This window comes from Urocitellus parryii, chromosome 15 (assembly GCF_045843805.1).
Source record: "Urocitellus parryii isolate mUroPar1 chromosome 15, mUroPar1.hap1, whole genome shotgun sequence".
Taxonomy (NCBI): Eukaryota; Metazoa; Chordata; class Mammalia; order Rodentia; family Sciuridae; genus Urocitellus; species Urocitellus parryii.
The window spans coordinates 2,205,920-2,226,558 of NC_135545.1; the positions used below are offsets into that span (position 1 = coordinate 2,205,920).

Consider the following 20,639-nt stretch of genomic DNA (forward strand, 5'->3'; position numbering starts at 1 on the left):
CCTGGTGGCCAACAGGGCAGAGCGTGGACGGAGGGAGGCAGAGGGCTGGGGCAGAGGCAGTGAGGGAGGCGACGCCAGAGACCCGGGGGTGTCGGGGCAGCCGAGGGACCCCGAGAGTGACAGAGAGGAGGGGAGAGGGAGGGCGGCTGTTCGCGGGAAGGAGAGACTGCCCGAGGACCCGCGGGGTGGAGGCCGGGAGGGAGCCCAGGAAAGAGACTGGACCATGACAGGGTGACAGGAGGAGGGAGCCGCAGGAGACCTCAGGCCCACAGGGGGCCGGCGGGGACCCAGGTGCAGGCCCCAGGTGCTGGCCGCCCTGTGGGGAGTGCAGACAGGGTGTCTGTCTGCCCAGGTCAGCCACCACCGGGCGGCCCCCAGATGGCGCTCAGGGCCCCTGAGACCCCCGTGGATGGGGACCCAGAGGTGAGATGGGAGAGACAGGAGGTGACGGAGGGGCAGGAAATCACAAGAGACCGCGACCCCGAGGGAGGGAGAGTCACACAGACCCCAGCAGACCCAGGCCCAGGCCCCAGAGAAAGGGCCTGGGGGACTGCCCCAGGTGGGGCTGGGGGCTCCTGCTGCCTCCCACAGATGGGGACAGGCAGGGCCTTGAGACAATGACCCCCAACCCACCAGGACACAAAAACAGGTGGCCTGAGCCTGGGTGAGTCATTGTGACTCACCCTCCTCTCTGGGGACAGTGACCCCGGTCCCCTGTCCCCAAGTGCAGTCCTGGGCTGGGCTTCTCCCGGGACCCCAACTCACCCCCACCCTGCCCCTCTCTGGCAGGAGGACACGGCTGCAGCCCTCCAGCGGCTGGTGGAGCTGACCGCTACTAGGGTGGCCCCCGTGAGGAGCCTGCGTGTCCAGTATCGCCTCCTCCGAAAGCTGGGCTCCGGCTCCTACGGCCGCGTGCTGCTGGCCCAGCCTCGCCACGGGGGTGAGTCCAGCCACAAGGGCGGGCGCCACACTCCCCCGTGACTCCAGCCTCGGGAAGCCAGCCTCGGGCGGGGCGGAGGGGTCTCCGGAAGCTCAGAGTTCTGTGGTCTTCCGAGAAGGAGGCGGCCGGCGAGGCCAGTGGCCGACTCCAGGTCCCCCAGCAGGCAGGAGTGCAGCTTGACTGGCCATCAAGCCACTGCCGCGTCCCTTCATGCAAGAGAGAACAGAGGCCCCTCTCAGAGAGGGTGAGGCCTGAAGCCCCACCAGCAGGCGGGAAGGCCCCTCCACCGCGCTTCACAGGTGGAGAAACGGGACAGGAAGTCTGGGGCTGGAGAGGCTGCGGGTCGCCCGGGCCCACCCCAGGACCCGTGCCCTGAGCGCCCCTCGGGCCCTGTCTCCCTGGCAGGCCCTGCGGTGGCTCTCAAGCTCCTCCGTCGGGACTCCGTCCTGAGAGCCACTTTCCTGAGGGAGTTCTGCGTGGGGCGCTGCGTGTCCTCCCACCCCGGCCTGCTGCAGACCCTGGGCGGGCCCCTGCAGACGCCTCGGCACTTCGCCTTCGCCCAGGAGTACGCTCCCTGCGGGGATCTCAGCAGGATGCTGCAGGACAAGGTGAGGCAGGCCAGGGGGGCTGTCTGTCCCACGTCCCAGCCCGTCCCCAGCCCCTCCTGTCTCCAGTGCTGATCCCAGGTCCACCCTGAGTCAAACCACCTCCCCATTTCTAACTCTCCCTGCAAGTTCCACGCCCAACCCCAGTGCGGGTCCTTCCAGCCCTCCCAGCCCTGTGTGGAGGGGCAGGAGCTGGGTGGGGCCGGGGATGCCCTGGGACTGCTGAAGGGCTGGGACAGAGACAGGTCCTAGTTGGCGCTGGGACTATGTGGGGGTGAGGCAGTCGAGGGAGGGCTGGTGGCAGACTGGCCACGGAGAGGAGGAGGGTGGGCATGGTGGGGTGGCCCCGGCAGGCATTGGCGGCTCAAGATGTGTCCATGATGGCGTTGGGTGTGGGTTGTAATGGGGCTTCTAGAATGAGACCAGGTCAGGACGGGACCTGTGAGATCCTGGGCCTCCTGAGTTTGAGGACGAGAGGCAGGGCTATTTCTAGGACTTTGGATTTGAGAGATAAATGGAAGGAAGGTGGGGGGAGAAAGAGACGAAGGAAAGGTGTTGGATGTACACACTCTTGGGGGAAGGACCAGTGGATGGGCGGATGGATGGATGGATGGCATGGTGGACAGAGTAACAAGGATGAATATGTGGATGAATGGACAGATTGATGGATGGATGGATGGATGGACGGGTGGGTGGACAGATGGGTGGATGTATGGATGGATGGATGGATGGATTGCATGGTGGACAGAGTAACAAGGATGAATATGTGGATGAATGGACAGATTGATGGATGGATGGATGGACGGGTGGGTGGACAGATGGGTGGGTGGACAGATGGGTGGATGGATGGATGGATGGGTGGATGGATGGATGGATGGATGGGTGGGTGGACAGATGGGTGGATGGATGCATTGATAGATGGATGGATGGATAGATGGGTGGGTAGATGGATGGATGGACGGGTGGGTGGACAGATGGGTGGATGGATGGATGGATGGGTGGATGGATGGATGGATGGGTGGATGGATGGACAGATGGGTGGATGGATGGATGGGTGGATGGATGGATGGATGGGTGGGTGGACAGATGGGTGGACAGATGGGTGGATGGATGCATTGATAGATAGATGGATGGATAGATGGATGGGTAGATGGATGGATGGACGGGTGGGTGGACAGATGGGTGGATGGATGGATGGATGGGTAGATGGATGGATGGATGGGTGGGTGGACAGATGGGTGGATGGATGCATTGATAGATGGATGGATGGATAGATGGGTGGGTAGATGGATGGATGGACGGGTGGGTGGACAGATGGGTGGATGGATGGATGGGTGGATGGATGGATGGATGGATGGATGGGTGGGTGGACAGATGGGTGGATGGATGGATGGGTGGGTGGATGGATGGATGGATGCATTGATAGATGGCTGAGTGGCTGGTTGGCTGGCTAGATGATGGATGGATGGAAGGATGGATGGGTGGAAGGATGGATGGGTGGATGGATGGATGGATGGGTGGGTGGACAGATGGGTGGATGAGTAGGTGGATGTATGTATGTATGGGTGGATGGATGGATGGATGGATGGATGGGTGGATAGACAGATGGGTGGATGCATGGATGGATGTTTTGATAGATGGCTGAGTGGCTGGTTGGCTGGCTGGATGATGGCTGGATGAATGGATGGATGGATGAAAGGAAGCAAAGATGAATGGGTGGTGTTGGATATTAAATAATTGAACTATTGGATCATTGGCTGGATGTGGAATGGACACATTGTTCAACACTGTTGGATGGAGGGATGGTTTCATGGATAGGTGGCTGGCTTTGCTGACTTGCCTCTGCCTATCTGGGTGCAAAGATTCACCAATCAATCAAAGCAATCTGGAGGGTAAGAATAGGATCTGGGTTGGAGATAGGGTGGAGATTAGCATTGAACTAAGATTAGGGGTAGGTAGGAGTTGGGGTTCCCCCTGGGGAAGAACTGGGTGGTCAGAGGAGACATAAGAAATCCTCAGAGTGGGTTTGAGTGTTAGGAGGATTTTCAAAGGAAGCTAAAGGAAAGGGCTTCTGGTTAGAATTGGGGCTCCAGTGGGGAAAGTGTCCGGGGACTGGTGGAGGCCAAGTCCAGATAAGGGTGTGCTGGAGGATGGCAGGGCCTTGGAGGATGTTGCGGGGACACTGAGGTAGCTACTGGTCCCAGGCTCTGGATTCCCCACCCCTTCAGAACAGTCCAGAACCATTTTGAGGTGGAGGAAGAAGGACCCAGGACAACCTGACTTTGCTCCTCTGTCTGGCCACAGGGGCTCCCGGAGCTCATGGTGAAGCGGGTGGTGGCCCAGCTGGCTGGAGCCCTGGACTTCCTCCACGGCCGGGGGCTGGTGCACGCCGACGTCAAGCCAGACAACGTGCTGGTCTTCGACCCTCTCTGCAGCCGTGTGGCCCTAGGCGACCTGGGTCTGACCCGGCCTGAGGGCAGCCCAACCCCGGCCCCACCAGTGCCCCTACCCACTGCGCCTCCTGAACTGTGCCTCCTGCTGCCACCCGACACCCTGCCCCTGCGGCCCTCTGTGGACTCGTGGGCCCTGGGGGTGCTTCTCTTCTGCGCTGCCACGGCTTGTTTCCCCTGGGATGTGGCACTGGCTCCCGACCCGGAGTTTGAAGCCTTTGCCGGCTGGATGACCACCAGGCCCCAGCCCCCTCGGCCACCAGCCCCTTGGGACCAGTTTGCACCCCCAGCTCTGACCTTGCTCCAAGGCCTTCTGGACCTGGATCCCGACACCAGGAGCCCCCCGCTGGCTGTTCTGGACGTCCTGGGCGATGACTGGGGGTTGGAGGGGGACGCAGAGGGACCCAGAGGCCTGGGGAGGCTGTCCTTTGAGGAGGTGGCAGAAGCGGAGGAGGGAGGGTCAAGCTTGGAGGAGTGCACAGACGAGGAGGAGGAGGGAGGCAGAGTCGGCAGAAGCATGGGGACAGATGGGGAGATCCCCGACCAGGTGACTGAGGCAGGTGGCCCAACCTGGGCCAAAGGCACCCCCCTGTCCCCATGGCCACCTGGAAGGCAAGACAGCTGCTCGGGGGAGGACAGAACAGAAACACATTGCACCTTCCCCTAGTGAAGGCCAGTCCCCACCCCAACGGAGGACCAGGGTCCAGGCCAGCCTCCTCCTCAGACCAGGGTCCAGGCAGCCTCCTCCTCAGACCCGGGTCCAGGCCCAGCCTCCTCCCTCAGACCAGGGTCCAGGCAGCCTCCTCCTCAGACCCGGGTCCAGGCCCAGCCTCCTCCCTCAGACCCAGGGTCCAGGCCCAGCCTCCTCCCTCAGACCCAGGGTCCAGGCCCAGCCTCCTCCCTCAGACCCAGGGTCCAGGCCCAGCCTCCTCCCTCAGACCTAGGGTCCAGGCCCAGCCTCCTCCCTCAGACCCAGGGTCCAGGCCCAGCCTCCTCCCTCAGACCCAGGGATCTGGACCCCAGCCTCCTCCCTCAGACCCAGGGATCTGGACCCCAGCCTCCTCCCTCAGGCCCAGGAGTCCCAGCTCTGTCCTCCCACAAGGACCCTTCCTTTGTCCTAGGTGTGTCTTCTCCGAGGAAGGTCCTGTCTGCTCTATAGATATGTTTCTGTACTCTGGGGACATATTGAAAGCTTGTCATGGGTTCTTGTGGGACCACTCCTCTCTGAAGACTACAGGTGTCACCCAGTGTCCTGGTACCAAATCTGAACGTGGAGGATCCGACCTGACGTCTCTGGCTTCCACCTCTCCCCTTCCTCTGGCTCTGAGTGAGGTGGTGGAAGTCGCTCATCCATTCTGGGCCCCATCTACTCCCTCTCCCCCTCCCCTCGCCGCCCCTGCCCCCTCCTGCTCCGGGTCCACCCCCACCCCAGGCTCCTCTGGACTTGGTGACAGAGCCATCTGTGTCTGTCTTGTCTTTGTCCCCCATCTGACACTGTCCAGGGTGGACTTGGTCTTTCAGATCCTTCTGGATTCTCCTCCCATAGAGCACCGAGCACCAAGGCTAGTGTTGTCCAGCTGTCTTCCAGAGACCCGTCCATTCCACGAGCCAGGCTCCCCTTCTCCCCCACAGCGCCTCCCTAGGAGGACAGCTCTGCCTGCAGCACCAGCCAGGCCCATCCTGTCCCCGCAGAGGGTCAGGGGCTGGACACGGCCCCTGCACAGGAAGGAACTCACGCTCTCTGGATGCAAGAGTGAGTCCACTGAGCAGGACTCTGGGACAGGAAAAGGCCCCTGGTGGCAGCCCTGGTGAAAGGATCCTGTGGAGCTTTAAGGGACGTGGGGAGAGCTGGCTGGGTGACGGCACACAGGCACTGCAGATTCTGCCACTGTTCCATGAATCTAGAACTACAGCAAAATAAAATGCTCATTAAAAAATACAGCAGGGCTGGGCTGCGGCTCCGTGGTAGAGCGCTCTCCCGGCACGTGCCTTCCAGGCCCTGGGTTCGATCCTCAGCACCACATGAAGATAACTAAATAAAATAAAGGCACTGCGTCTACAACTAATAAATAAACTTAAAAAAAATTAAAGTGACTCCCATTATCCCCAGGCCATATCCCCCAGAGAAGGGAGCAGCTGTCCCAGAGGCGGAGGGACCTGCCCTCCCAGTGGCCCGGCCACCTGCTCCCCCGGTGCTGAGGTCATGTCTCACTGCATCGCTCTGGAATCCTGTCGTCTCATCCTTTCCCCAGGCGGGACCCCGACCCAGGACACGTCCTCAGAACACTTGTGTCTGTCCTGTCAATAGACGATGGAAGGTCACAGCTGGGGGTGTGTCACGCAGGGTCACATTTAAAAGATTTTATCCTCTAAGAATGATTGGATCCCCGGGCTGAGGAACTGGGGCTGCGGTCCTTTCTGCAGCATCTGAGGGGGGAGGCTGGGCCCGGACCCCGGGTCTGAGGGGGGAGGCTGGGCCCGGACCCCGGGTCTGAGGGGGGAGGCTGGGCCCGGACCCCGGGTCTCAGGAGGGAGGCTGGGCCCGGACCCCGGGTCTGAGGGAGGAGGCTGGGCCTGGACCCTGGGTCTGAGGGAGGAGGCTGGGCCCGGACCCTGGGTCTGAGGGAGGAGGCTGGGCCCGGACCCTGGGTCTGAGGGGGGAGGCTGGGCCCGGACCCCGGGTCTGAGGGGGGAGGCTGGGCCTGGACCCCGGGTCTGAGGGAGGAGGCTGGGCCTGGACCCCTGGGTCTGAGGGGGGAGGCTGGACCTGGACCCTGGGTCTGAGGGGGGAGGCTGGGCCTGGACCCTGGGTCTGAGGGGGGAGGCTGGGCCTGGACCCCTGGGTCTGAGGGAGGAGGCTGGGCCTGGACCCCTGGGTCTGAGGAAGGAGGCTGGACCTGGACCCTGGGTCTGAGGGGGGAGGCTGGGCCTGGACCCTGGGTCTGAGGGAGGGGTCTGGGCCTGGACCCCTGGGTCTGAGGGAGGATGCTGGGCCTGGACCCCTGGGTCTGAGGAAGGAGGCTGGACCTGGACCCTGGGTCTGAGGGGGGAGGCTGGGCCTGGACCCTGTGTCTGAGGGAGGAGGCTGGGCCTGGACCCCTGGGTCTGAGGGAGGAGGCTGGGCCTGGACCCTGTGTCTGAGGGAGGAGGCTGGGCTTGGACCCTGGGTCTGAGGGGGGAGGCTGGGCCTGGACCCTGGGTCTGAGAGGGGAGGCTGGGCCTGGACCCTGGGTCTGAGGGAGGAGGCTGGGCCTGGACCCTGGGTCTGAGGGAGGAAGCTGGGCCTGGACCCTGGGTCTGAGGGAGGAGGCTGGGCCTGGACCCTGGGTCTGAGAGGGGAGGCTGGGCCTGGACCCTGGGTCTGAGGGAGGAGGCTGGGCCTGGACCCTGGGTCTGAGAGAGGAGGCTGGGCCTGGACCCTGGGTCTGAGGGAAGAGGCTGGGCCTGGACCCTGGGTCTGAGGGAGGAGGCTGGGCCTGGACTCTGGGTCTAAGGGAGGAGGCTGGGCCTGGACTCCTGGTCAAATGGAGGAGGCTGGGCCTGGACCCTGGGTCTGAGGGAGGAGGCTGGGCCTGGACTCTGGGTCTGAGGGAGGAGGCTGGGGCCTGGACTCCTGGTCAAATGGAGGAGGCTGGGCCTGGACCCTGGGTCTGAGGGAGGAGGCTTGGGCCTGGACTCCTGGTCAAATGGAGGAGGCTGGGCCTGGACCCTGGGACTGAGGGAGGAGGCTGGGCCTGGACTCCTGGTCAAATGGAGGAGGCTGGGCCTGGACTCCTGGTAAAATGGAGGAGGCTGGGCCTGGACTCCTGAGTTTAGGGAGGTAGATGGGGCCTGGAAACTTGGGTCAGAGGAACCCACTGAGCCCCAGGGTCTGACTTCTGTCTGGCCACAGCCAGTTCTGGGATTCAACGCATGATGTCGCTCTGGCCCAATGGGTGCAGAAGGGGCGGGGCTGGGGGTGGGGCCTTGCGACCCCCAAGTTGGGGGCGGATCCTGCTCCCTGTGCAGGCTGCTGCTGGCATGGGCTCTAAGTACTGGGCACTCACCACTGCAGGCTACGGAAGGGTCTGGCCAACCTCGGAGAAGGTGAGGTCCATGGGGCTCTGAGCCCAGGTCAGGGGGAGGCAAGGTTAAATGGCCCAGGGGGCAGCACATGAACAGGAAGGGAGTCTGTGGCCAATGTCCTGTGGCCCTTGGCAGCGCACAGGCTGCACCTTGAGGCTGCGGAGACGATGAGAGCTGGAGGCTAGAACTGAGGGTCACTATTTGTGTGACTTGTATAAGGTCCCAGAAGAGGAGTGGGCTGGGCCTGGACCCGGGACCCTGGATCCTGGGTCTGAGGGAGGAGCCTGGGCCTGGACCCTGGGTCTGAGGGAAGAGGCTGGGCCTGGACCCTGGGTCTGAGGGAGGAGGCTGGTCCTGGACCCTGGGTCTGAGGGAGGAGGCTGGGTCTGGACTCCTGGGTCTGAGGGAAGAGGCTAGGCCTGGACCCTGGGTCTGAGGGAGGAGGCTGGTCCTGGACCCTGGGTCTGAGGGAGGAGGCTGGGCCTGGACCCTGGGTCTGAGGGAGGAGGCTGGTCCTGGACCCTGGGTCTGAGGGAGGAGGCTGGTCCTGGACCCCTGGGTCTGGGGGAGGAGGCTAGGCCTGGACCCTGGGTCTGGGGGAGGAGGCTGGGCCTGGACCCTGGGTCTGAGGGAGGAGGCTCGGCCTCGACCTCTGGTCTGAGGGAGGAGGCTGGGCCCACCCTGGGTCTGAGGAGCGAGGTGGGCTGTAGGAGCTGCTCTGCAGCTGTGCAGGGCAAGGGGATCCACTGTCCTGCAGGCTGGGCTCCCAGGCCCTCTGTGAGCCCCACCCATTCTGCCCCTGGGGGCTCAAACCACCTGTTTGCTCTTAGGAGGCTGAGGCTGCTCATCCATCCCCAGGGCCAAGTCTGTTTGCTTTGGAAACTAGGTGGGGGCGTCTCAAGTTATCTGGTTCATCTTTCACCCTCAGGCCATAGGGTGGCAGGGAGGGTGTGGGGACAGGGGACATTTGTGACCTCTCACTTGACCTCACCTTGCAGCAGCAACTCCTCTCTGCAGTCCTTTCATAAGGATGGACACTGTCCACACTGGGAAGTGACAGTGACCCTCCAGTCAAGACCCCTAGGGTCCAGGCCCAGCCTCCTCCCTCAGACCCAGGGTCCAGGCCCAGCCTCCTCACTCAGACCCAGGGTCCAGGCCCAGCCTCCTCCCTCAGACCCAGGGTCCAGGCCCAGCCTCCTCCCTCAGACCCAGGGTCCAGGCCCAGCCTCCTCCCTCAGACCCAGGGTCCAGGCCCAGCCTCCTCCCTCAGACCCAGGGTCCAGGCCCAGCCTCCTCCCTCAGACCCAGGGGTCCAGGCCCAGCCTCCTCCCTCAGACCCAGGGGTCCAGGCCCAGCCTCCTCCCTCAGACCCAGGGTCCAGGCCCAGCCTCCTCCCTCAGACCCAGGGTCCAGGCCCAGCCTCCTCACTCAGACCCAGGGTCCAGGCCCAGCCTCCTCCCTCAGACCCAGGGTCCAGGCCCAGCCTCCTCCCTCAGACCCAGGGTCCAGGCCCAGCCTCCTCCCTCAGACCCAGGGTCCAGGCCCAGCCTCCTCCCTCAGACCCAGGGGTCCAGGCCCAGCCTCCTCCCTCAGACCCAGGGTCCAGGCCCAGCCTCCTCCCTCAGACCCAGGGTCCAGGCCCAGCCTCCTCCCTCAGACCCGGGGGTCCAGGCCCAGCCTCTCCATTGGCCCTCATGGCGGCTGCGGCTTGGTCTCTGTGTCTCTTGCAGAAATGCCAGGCAAGCAGCCTGTAGAAGGGCCAGTGGAGGCTGGGGCTGCAGAAGATGGCACTGAGGAAGGACTCGGGGGCCTCACCCCAGAGGAACTCCAGCAGGGCCAGGAGGCCGCCCTGGCCCTGGAGGACATGATGGCACTGAGCGCCCAGACCCTGGTCCATGCTGAGGTGGACCAGCTCTACCAGGAGGTGCGTCCCCTGGGCCAGGGCCGGTATGGTCGCGTCTTACTGGTCACCCATCGTCAGAAAGGTATGGGGACGGGACAGCATCCTGGGGACGGGCTGGGGAGCCACCCAGGCTGTGGAGTTGGGTGACAGTCCAATGTGGGCGTCCCAGGAGCTCCTTTGGAAAGAGGAATGTGTGCTGCCCTCTGACCTCGAGCAACGCCCCCCTCCTGGCCCCAGTGGATGCCCAGAACCCTGAGCGGCCCTGCGCCCGAGCCTGCGATGCTCTTTCCTGTGCGTGCAGACTGTGGTCGGGTGGTTTACCATGTTGGCACAGTCAGGTGACCAGTAGTAACTGGCATTCTCTGACTGTCGGCATCACACTCGTCAATAAACAGTGTTACTCGAACACAGCGGCAGCCATGTTAGTCTACCTGATGCCCGAGATGGCCACTGAGTGTCCGGTGGATGGGGGAGTAGCGGTGTGCACCTGCGGATGATGTGCCGTGGGGACTCAGTGCACCATCTAAAACCCTTCAAGTTTCATTATTTGTTTTGTGGTCCTGGGATGGCTCCAGGGCCTGTACGCGCAGCACCGGGCCATCCCCCACAGCCTGCATTTGTGGACCTCTGGGTCATCCACTTGGTATATTTGGAATAAAGTTGAACGCAATCAGCTGAATCTTTGGGAAGAGAACTGCAGTTGAGAGGGACCACCGTATAGCCACTGCTCTTGTCGCTGGGGACACTGGTGACTAGGACAGTCCCCACCATGGTGAGTTGCTCACGGGCTGGCATAGAGAAGACTGGGATGCTGCAGAGCCCAGGCACTTAGTGCAGCCACCACACACTGGGGACAGGGACCACGTGTCCCCTGCCCTGTGCTCTCCTGCCAAGCCTACAGAGCCTCTGCCCCTCCCACAAAACAGGGGCCCAGGGCTGAGCCTCAGAGTCCGTCTCAGTTCAGGGTACACCTCTGGAGCCTGCCTGGGGCTCAGGCCCGAGCTGGGGGTCCTGAGGTCTCCGAGACGCGTCTGAGCCTGTCCCTGCTCCAGGAAGCTCCCAGTGAGCCCGGCAGAGCCAGTGAGTGTGCAGGTCACCGTGTGACAGACCAAGGGGTCGCCAGGACTGGTGTCTTTCTTTGGCTTGCAGATGGGCTCCCCGGGTCCTCACAGGTCCCGCCTCTGTGCGCGTGTCTTCACTCTCCATTGTGACACGACACGGTCATGTTGGGTCTGGACTCACCCGAATGACCACCAGATACAGGCACATGGTGCAAATGCTCGAACGGGCAGGGGACTCGTCCAGCCCGTCAGAGGGCGGCAGACAGCGGCAGCCATCCTGGGTGCTTTTAAAAGCATGAACTACAGGGGAACAGACGCGGCGCCCGGGGCCGTCCCCTGGGTTTCACTGAAGGCAGGCCTTGCGGCCCCTGACTCCCGCTGAGCCAGGTGACCCTGCAAGTGTGGGGACGGAGCTCAGGTCGGCAGAGGCCATTGGCACAGAGGGTGGCGTGTGCTGATCCCAGGAGGTGACCACCCATCACAGCGCCCACGGCCAGCAAGATGGGGACCTGGCAGCAGGGGCCAGAACAGAGAAGAGGCCAGAACTTTCTACCCTTGGGGAGCGCAGGGGCTGGAAGTGTCCAGGCAGGACAGGATCCATGAGTCCTTAACTGGTTCTCCACTGGTGGTGGCCACCTTTTCCCCATGCCCCCCACTGGCCTGATGGCCTCACATATGCATGTAGGGCCACAGGGAGCCGATGCGGGCCCCCGAGACTCTGGGTCAGTGTCCATCTGCTCTAGGACAGAGAGGGCAGTGTGGACACTCGGCCAGTGCTGTCATTTCTGCTGGCATCTTAGCCATGTGGTTAGGGGGTGCTTGATAGGGAGAGAGGAATGGGGGCCAGGACATAGGGGAAAGAATCCAGGTTGTGGCCAGCAATGATGACTGCAGGGCAGGACAGCTTGCCTGAGTGACCCCAGCCTCCTGCTGCCCCCACATCCACCCCTGTTGTCCTCAGGCACGCCCTTGGCACTGAAGCAGCTCCCGAAGCCCTCCACGTCCCTCCGTGGCTTCCTGTATGAGTTCTGTGTGGGCCTGTCCCTGGGCGCCCACCCAGCCATTGTGGCTGCCTATGGCATCGGCATCGAGTCAGCCCACTCCTACAGCTTCCTGACGGAGCCCATTCTGCACGGGGACCTCATCACCTTCATCGAGCCCAAGGTGGGTAGGCGGCCCTGAGCATGCCTTCAAGGGCCCACTAGGCCTCACAGGAATACCCTGGATCCCAGAAATCCCATTCCCTGCCTGGAGCCTCACTGGACCTTACCCAGCCCCCGGGCACCCTCCACATGCCAACAGGATTTCTGGGTTGATGGCCTCTGTGTCTTCACAGAACCTGCGCTCCACAGTCCTCACAAGGTCGCCCTTGGCCCACTGTGGCTGGCAGGCTTCCCAGCTGCCACTTAGACCCAACTAGGATAAGTGCCCCAGTGGGACACAGGAAGCCACATAGGCCTCAGAAGTTCAGCCGAGACTCAGAGCGTCACAGGCCTCTCCAGCTCACACCAGGTCACACTAGTCCTCTCCAACTCACATCAGCTCACACCAGGTCACACTAGGCCTCTCCAGCTCCCATCAGGCCTCACCAGGCCTCTCCAGCTCATACTAGGCCTCACCAGCTCACATTAGGCCTCTCCAGCTCACACTAGGCCTTATCAGGTCACACTAGACTTCTCCAGCTCACACCAGGCCTCACCAGTTCATACCAGGTCTCTCCAGCTCACACCAGGCCTCACCAGGCCTCACCAGCTCACACTAGTCCTCATCAGCTCACACTAGACCTCTCCAGCTCACACCAGGCCTCATCAGTTCATACCAGGTCTCTCCAGCTCACACCAGGCCTCACCAGCTCACACTAGTCCTCATCAGCTCACACTAGACCTCTCCAGCTCACACCAGGCCTCATCAGTTCATACCAGGCCTCTCCAGCTCCCACCAGGCCTCACCAGGCCTCTCCAGCTCACACTAGGCCTCATCTGCTCACTCTAGGCCTCATCAGCTCACACTAGACCTCTCCAGCTCACACCAGGCCTAACCAGTTCATACCAGGCCTCTCCAGCTCACACCAGGCCTCACTAGGCCTCTCCAGCTCACACCAGGCCTCACTAGGCCTCTCCAGCTCACACCAGGCCTCACTAGACCTCTCCAGCTCACACCAGGCCTCACCAGTTCATACCAGGCCACTCTAGCTCACACTAGGCCTCACCAGGCCTCTGCAGCTCACACCAGGCCTCACCAGGCCTCTCCAGCTCACACCAGGCCTCACCAGGCCTCTCCAGCTCACACCAGGTCACACCAGGCCTCATGCTCACAGGGCCCACCTGGCCATCCCACCTGCAGCCCTTGCTGGCTCCTTAGTGCTGCCTGGGCCTGCTCCGTGCTGCAGAGTAGCCTCAGGTCTCCATCCCCTCAGCGGCTCCAGAGGGCAGTGGACCCATCATCTTTCCCTGCAGGTGGGCCTCCCTCAGCCCGCGGCCCAGCGCTGTGCGGCCCAGCTGGCCTCGGCCCTGGAGCACATCCACTCCCTCGGCCTGGTGTACCGGGACCTCAAGCCAGAGAACGTGCTGGTGTGCGACCCAGCCTGCCGTCGCGTCAAGCTGGCCGACTTTGGCCACACACGGCCCCGCGGGACCCTGCTCCGCCTAGCCGGGCCACCCATCCCCTACACAGCCCCCGAGCTCTGCGCCCCGCCGCCTCTCCCTGAGGGCCTGCCCATCCAGCCTGCCCTGGATGCTTGGGCTCTGGGGGTCCTGGTCTTCTGCCTGCTCACTGGCTACTTCCCCTGGGACCAGCCCCTGGTGGAGGCCGACCCCTTCTACGAGGACTTTCTCATCTGGCAGGCCTCAGGCCAGCCCCAGGACCGACCGCAGCCCTGGTTCGGCCTGGCGCCTGTGGCAGATGAACTCCTGTGGGGGCTGCTGGACCCTCACCCCCGAAGGAGGAGCCCGGTGGGCTCCATCAAGGGCTACCTGGGGCGACCGTGGAAACAGCTGGAGAGGGAGGCTGAGGAGCTGGGAAAGGGGGCAGAGGACGGGCAGTGAGCAGGGCTGGGAGGGCAGCGCCCACTTCCAGGGGTGCTTAGCTGTGCCAAGCGGCTTTGGTGTCTGCCCATTTTGTCCCTCTCCTGTGCCCCCTTGCTGCTCTGTGCAGTCCCCGCCCCTCCCTGTCCCTACGTGTCCTTCCTCCTCTGCACCTTCCCTGGATGCTCTGGGAGGTGCGCCTCCTCTCTAGGCCTTCCCTCGCCCCAGCACACGGCCGCCGCCCTCCCCTGCAGCCCCCTCCCCCCCACTTTGTGTTCCTTTACTTTTCCTGTGACCCGTGTCCTCTTTAATCCAGATGTTTTACTTACCATGGCTACTGCATGAGATCCCAAAGGGAAGGACCACGTGCCCAGAGCCAGGCCTGGCTGGGCCCTGCCTCCCTTCCAGGTGCCTCACACTGCCCCTGGCCTGCCCTCTCCTGCAGGGCTTCCCTTCCACCCCGTCCCTCTGCCCTTTTCTCACGTTGCTGGGGAGTCACCCTCGTGTTCTGCCTCTCTTGCCCCAGCTGCTCTCTGCAAATAGAGTCCACCTGGTGTCAGGTCCCCTGACACTGTGGGAGAGTAAGTGTGTGTGTGCGTGTGTGTGTGCGTGTGCGTGCGCGCGCACACACACACACACACACACCAGCAGCTGCTGTGGAGAGGGAGAGGTGGAGTGCCTGGGGACGAGGCCCCAGCCCAGCTGGCCCTGTGGTGGACGGTAGAGCACGGAGCACAGGGTGAGCTGCTGGTTTCTTGGGTGGTCCCGGACAGGCACACTGAAAGGTAGACATCACGTGCTGCGTTTGCACACGCACACAGCACACTTGGCCCGCCTCATTCCGCAGCTCCCTGCTCTCCCACCCCTCCCGCCTGCCCTCAGCCCTCTTCCCCACTCCACTGGTCTCCCCTGTGTCTTCACGGACACCCCTCTCCCTAGCTTGGCTCTAGCGTCCACACGGAAGGGAAAACAGTCGACGGCCTTTCGGAGTCTGGCCCATTTCACTTAGCAGATTGTCCTCCAGTTCTGTCCACCTCCCAGCAGTGCCGTGACCTCATCCATCTCCATCTTTATGACTGAGGAAACTCCTCTGTGGGCCTGGACCACATTCTCGGATCCATCATCTGCTGACGGGCACCCGGGCTGGCTCTGCACCGTGCCTCCTGCGGATCATACTGTGAAACACTGATGGGACTGTGCCCTGCCGTGTGCTGGTTTTGGATCCTTTGGAAAAACACCAAGGCGCGGGGTAGCTGGGTCCTAAGGCATTTCCAGTCCTCGCGTTCTGAGGAGCCCGGAGTGCTTTCTGGAGGACTGTACCCATTTTCACTCCCACCCACAAAGTTTGACTATGCCTTTTCCCATGAGCTGCTTATTTGTAAGAATCCTTTCCCTTTACAAATCAAAGTTTGTGTCAGAGTGTTGAAATGAAGAACACGGTCCTCAGAGATTCTCTCCTGAAGGTGTGCACACACAGTGTGAGAGTGGAAGTGTGAGTACGCCTTGCACACGTGGGCGAGCGCTTGGTGCATGCTCTGTGTCTGAGCATGGGCTATGAGTGTCGAGGAGAAGGAGAGCACGGGTTTGCAGCTCTGCGTGTGTGGACATCGGATCTGTCTGAGACCTTGGACCGTGTGTGTGTGCGTGTTCGAGTGTGCTCGTGTGCATAGCTGGGTAGGAAAGGTCAGGCAGGCGCCACGGCCGGCTGCCACCTGGCCCCTCTCTCCTGGCGTCCGCCCCCCCTCCCCTTCCCGGCAGCTGCCTTGTTTGCAAACACTCTCTCTTCCTCTCCGTGCCCTGCTTGGCCGTGGGCCCGGAGGAAGGCAAGGCTACAACTCAGGCTGGATCGCATGTCACCAGCTCCCGGGCCCCACACACCCCCAGTGTCCCTGCTGTGGCCCCGAGGTGTTGCCTGGTGGGGGTGGCAGAGCATGCATGCCCACGTGAAATGGTCCCAAGACCTTTGGAATCCAAGATCAAGCCAGAGAAGTGGGGACAGAAGCCCCTGGCCTGACGACTGGGAGCTTCACCATGTGGAGGGTCGCGTGGAGACCTCCTGCCACCTCATGTGGGTCTGAAATAGCCCAAGCACTCAGGCCAAGAATGTGTCCCCTAAAGTGGGAAGTGGCCGGGTGACAGGAGTAGAGGGGCAGGGGCAGAGTGGGCCTGTGCCTGCCTGTGCTAATTGGAGGTGGCAGCTGAGGATTAACTGGAGGGTGATAATGACAGCATGGGCCTGCGGCAGGGGAGGACAGACGCCCAGAGGGCCCAGCCAGGGGCCACACTGACTAAGTCATGCCCAGTGCTAACGGGAATGCTCAACACCACCTCAGCAGCAGGGATGGCCTGTCACTGACTTGTCCCCTGACCAAGCCAAAGGATCCCTTGGACACACCCTTCCTCATGGGTGGGCCCACGGTACCCTGAGCCGCCAGGCACCTGCTGGAGCTCAGGTGACCCCTGGGCTCTCTGCTGTCAACTGCCCTGGTCCATCAAGGAGCACAGGGTGGCCCACATGGGCCTGGGCTGAGTGTGGGTGTGACCACGCTCCCTGCGGACAGTGGAGTGTGTGAGAGTGAGGGACTGAGCCTGGCCGTGGGTGTGAGGTGTCACCCGCCCTGGGAGGACAGGCTGGGGCACTGTGGTGACAGCCAAGGAGCGAGGCTGCACCACCTCCAGGCCCACTGGAGTGGCCGCCTCAGGGGCAGCATGTGCAGGCGAGGACACCACTGCTCACAGGGTGGAGAAGGGTCTGGCAATGCCATGGCACCGGGGGGGAGGCCACAGCTCCACGACCCACACCCTCTGGAAATGCACGGGCGCCCCGGGGCGCGGCGCACCAGCCCGTGTCTGCTAGGGCGACTGCCTGGCACATTTAGAGTGGCACAATTCATGGCGTGTCCACTGCATCTTAGCAAGGCTGTCCAGAATAAGACCAAGGGCAAGCCTGAGGACGGCGGCAGCGCGGCAGCCCACCCTGCTGCTGGGCTCTGTGGGTCCCCTCCCTCAGCAGACCTCTGGGCTCCACCAGGAGCACGGCAGGCCGCCCCCGTGCTCTCCGTCAGGTCACACACACGAGTCTCGGGGTGCCAGAGGGCCACTCCTATCCCTGGTCACAGGGGCAGAGCTGGGTCACTGCTGTGGTCCCCTGGCAAGAGCCAGGAAGAAAGGGGCCCCAGCCGGATTCAGACCCATTCTGACCCACAGCGTCCCTGATGTGTGTGTGACGGGTGGCCCCAAAGATCCTAAGCAGGACTAGCTATAAACTCGTGGGTGACATACGAGATGCAAATCTGGGCCTCTGATACCAAAATCACTGTGAGAGCTTCCCTCCCTCCTTCCTGGGCCCTCCCTGCCCCTCCCCACCCCACCCTCCAAACCATTCGGGAAACTGGGCTTCATGGGCAGCTCGGAGCTGTCCCCACACACCAGACTCTTCACATACAAAAGGCAAAATCAACAACCACGAGACAGGGCTGGGGCACAGCTCAGCTGGTGGAGAGCCGGCCTCCCGCGCACAAGGCCTGATTCCATCCAGCCCCACCCATCCCAGGGCTGCAGGGAGGGGGTTTGCCCAAGATGCAGAAGGCAGCTGGGACTGGCACACAGAAACCCAGGTGACCCCAGAGGTCTTCCCGAGTGGACAGGGTTCCAACAGGAAGGCCTACGGAGGGCGGCTGGCTAGGGTCGGGCCTGGGCATCCTCTCCTGACCAGCCTCCAGTGAGGTGGGCGCTCAGTCCCTGGGCCACACGGTGGGTGCCACCCTGTGGGGTGCGATCTCAGCTGGCTCCCTGCCAGCCATCAGGCCGTGGGGGAATGGCCGGCGTGGGTCCTCCTGGTGTCCTCCTGTGGAGGACCTCCGCTGCGGCTCCACGCTGAGCACCCGTCACAGGACAGGGACCCTCTGCACGGGTGGGCTTGCAGGGCTTCTGCAGCCACTGCCAGGCCTGCTGGAGGCCAGCCAGCAGAGGACTGAGCTCAGCTGTCCTGTGGGAGTGTCCCAAGTCAGGGCCAGCAGTGGGTGGAGGCTGGCCACCATGCTGGCTCCGAGCCCCAGGCCAGATGTCTGGGCTTAGCTGCCCAGCCACGCAGGGATAGGATGACGAGTCACTAAGCACCCGCTTACTCGGGGCTGGCAGAGGTGGCGGCTGGAGGGGCCTTGGGCCAGGCTCACAGAAGGGCCAGGAGGTGAACCCCAAGCTGGCCCCTCTGCCACTTTGGGGGGATGGCCCAGAGCCAGGGTCCCACCTGCTCCCACCTGGAGATGGAAAAGGCGATTTTTCTTTGCCAGTTGGGGTCCTGCTCTGCGATGCCCTGAATGCCCGGGGCAGGAGGGGGAAGGCAGCGGGAGCCCTCCCTGTGTCCTCCCCAGGGCACTGGTCAGCAGTTATTTAAGTCTTGGGCTGCATGAGATCTGGGGACCAGAGATTCCCTGAATGCTCCTCTGCCTGTTGGCGGGAGCAAACAGTCCATCTCTCAGGACCCCCAGGCATTACCCCACCCCCAGCAAGTAACTGGACCCTGCTGGCCTTTACAGGACTGTGGGGGCGCCAGCCTCATCACCTTCTGTGACCTCCAAGCCAGGCTCTGGTCTGGGGAGAGGAGGAGGAGGGACTGGTTTCCTGCTGAAGGGTGCAGGGGCCACAGTGGGAGTGTGGGGGGCAGATCTTCCAAGCTGTCCCCCAACTTACAGGGCAGCAAGCTGAGACACAGAGATGGGAGAGGTCACTCAGGGGCAGTCATGAACGTCCTGATCTGGCACCACAGGACAAGTCAAAGCAGGAGATCTTCACCACTAATTATTCTGGGGTTGAGCCCTGGCTCTGCTCTGTGGCCCAGAACAAGAGGCCTGCCCTCTCTGATCCTCAGAGCCCTTTCTGAAATGGGGACCAACATTCTTCCCTTGCAGGATTATCGTGACAACTGTCTTATATTGAGTCCACATGGTGTCAACCAGGGAAGCACCAAGAGGCGTGGCTGGGACTCTAGTTAAGTGTGCGTGTACTCACGCCAAGTGCTATCCTTACACATACCATCACACCCTCCCCACGGCACGGGAGGCGGGCACTATTTCTATCCCCTTTTACAGAAAAGAAAACTGAGGCGCAGAGAAGGAGAGAAAACTAGAGTTCCACAGGTGTGGAGTGGTGAGGCCGGGACTGGACCCAGCTCGGCCCGACAGGGGCCCATAGCACCGTCACAAGAGCCAGGCCAGGGAACAAGCCTGGCGGCCGATCATGGCTCTGTCCATGTGTGCCACCAGCCCTCTCTGTGCCCAGCACTCAGATCTGTACCTGAGCCCGAGGGCCAGGCTCTCCCCAAGCCCTTGGGGAACCACTTACAGCTCACTCCACGCCCACCCAGGGGCACCTGCAGTCACCACACCTTGCAGCTCAGCGCAAGAGGCCCTGCCTGGGCTCCACCTCCTCACTGCCGCACCAGTGTCCTCCTGGGCAGCGCTCACCACGGTGAAATGGCATCACGTGGGCCGGGCCCTAAGCGCGGCCTCACACAGGTGCCCGCCAGGCTCCAGTCCCTGATGATGATGCACACCCATCAAGGTGGCACTGGGGTGTGCACACGGCACCAGGCTCTATCTCCAGCTGGGCACACCCAAGAGCAAGTCAGCACTTCCTGTCCACGCGGAGCCTCCCCACCCCTCTCACCAGCACGACCATCGTCGCCAGGTTTTATACATACAAACCACACTTCACAGGTTTACCTAGGTGTCCTAGCCACTGCACCCCACCTCACCACCGCCGTCACCACCGTCACCACTGCGTCACCATCCTCACCACCATCCTCCCCACCATCCTCCCCATCCTTCCCACCATCCTCCCCACCATCCTCCCCACCATCCTCCCCATCCTCCCCACCATCCTCACCACCATCCTCACCACTGCGTCACCATCCTCCCCACCATCCTCACTATCCTCCTCACCATCCTCCCCACCATCCTCACCACTGCGTCACCATCCTCACCACCATCCTCACCATCCTCCCCACCATCCTCCCCATCCTCCCCACCATCCTCACCACCATCCTCACCACCATCCTCACCACTGCGTCACCATCCTCACCACCATCCTCCCCATCCTCCCCACCATCCTCACCATCCTCACCACTGCGTCACCATCCTCCCCACCATCCTCACCACTGCGTCACCATCCTCCCCACCATCCTCACCACCATCCTCCCCCACCATCCTCCCCACCATCCTCACTATCCTCCTCACCATCCTCCCCACCATCCTCACCACTGTGTCACCATCCTCCCCACCATCCTCACTATCCTCCCCACCATCCTCACCACCATCCTCACCACCATCCTCCCCATCCTTCCCACCATCCTCCCCACCATCCTCACCATCCTCCCCACCATCCTCACTATCCTCCTCACCATCCTCACCACCATCCTCACCACTGCATCACCATCCTCACCACCATCCTCCCCACCATCCTCACCATCCTCCCCACCATCCTCCCCACCATCCTCACTATCCTCCCCACTATCCTCACTATCCTCCTCACCATCCTCACCACCGCATCACCATCCTCACCACCATCCTCCCCACCATCCTCCCCATCCTCC

At 62.6% G+C, this 20,639-nt stretch overlaps 2 protein-coding genes across 3 annotated transcripts; both read left to right on the top strand.

Annotated features, from left to right (window-relative positions):
* The first annotated feature begins 370 nt into the window (after window positions 1–370).
* Window positions 371–4,736, top strand: Sbk3 (SH3 domain binding kinase family member 3). The gene is made up of 4 exons (XM_026381227.2): window positions 371–423; window positions 790–940; window positions 1,346–1,548; window positions 3,850–4,736. The coding sequence occupies exons 1-4, from the start codon at window positions 379–381 to the stop codon at window positions 4,660–4,662; spliced, it is 1,212 nt and encodes a 403-aa protein (XP_026237012.1). The 5' UTR covers window positions 371–378; the 3' UTR covers window positions 4,663–4,736.
* A 3,267-nt stretch (window positions 4,737–8,003) lies between these two features.
* Window positions 8,004–15,438, top strand: Sbk2 (SH3 domain binding kinase family member 2). 2 transcript variants are annotated; one of them, XM_077793135.1, is made up of 4 exons: window positions 8,004–8,081; window positions 9,791–10,045; window positions 11,986–12,188; window positions 13,481–15,438. In XM_077793135.1, the coding sequence occupies exons 2-4, from the start codon at window positions 9,793–9,795 to the stop codon at window positions 14,066–14,068; spliced, it is 1,044 nt and encodes a 347-aa protein (XP_077649261.1). In that variant the 5' UTR covers window positions 8,004–8,081; window positions 9,791–9,792; the 3' UTR covers window positions 14,069–15,438. The 2 variants fall into 2 exon arrangements, with proteins under 2 accessions (XP_077649261.1, XP_077649262.1); XM_077793136.1 differs by having other exon boundaries at window positions 14,364–15,438.
* The last annotated feature ends 5,201 nt before the right edge of the window (window positions 15,439–20,639 follow it).

What these genes read in the sequence shown, in the direction of transcription:
- Sbk3 (XM_026381227.2), top strand. Translation starts at nt 379, where the DNA reads ATGGCGCTCAGGGCCCCTGAGACCCCCGTGGATGGGGACCCAGAG. An exon ending in GGCCCAGCCTCGCCACGGGG is followed by an intron (nt 941 to 1,345) that starts GTGAGTCCAGCC and finishes TCTCCCTGGCAG; the next exon opens with GCCCTGCGGTGGCTCTCAAG. An exon ending in GCAGGATGCTGCAGGACAAG is followed by an intron (nt 1,549 to 3,849) that starts GTGAGGCAGGCC and finishes GTCTGGCCACAG; the next exon opens with GGGCTCCCGGAGCTCATGGT.
- Sbk2 (XM_077793135.1), top strand. Translation starts at nt 9,793, where the DNA reads ATGCCAGGCAAGCAGCCTGTAGAAGGGCCAGTGGAGGCTGGGGCTGCA. An exon ending in GGTCACCCATCGTCAGAAAG is followed by an intron (nt 10,046 to 11,985) that starts GTATGGGGACGG and finishes TGTTGTCCTCAG; the next exon opens with GCACGCCCTTGGCACTGAAG. An exon ending in TCACCTTCATCGAGCCCAAG is followed by an intron (nt 12,189 to 13,480) that starts GTGGGTAGGCGG and finishes CTTTCCCTGCAG; the next exon opens with GTGGGCCTCCCTCAGCCCGC.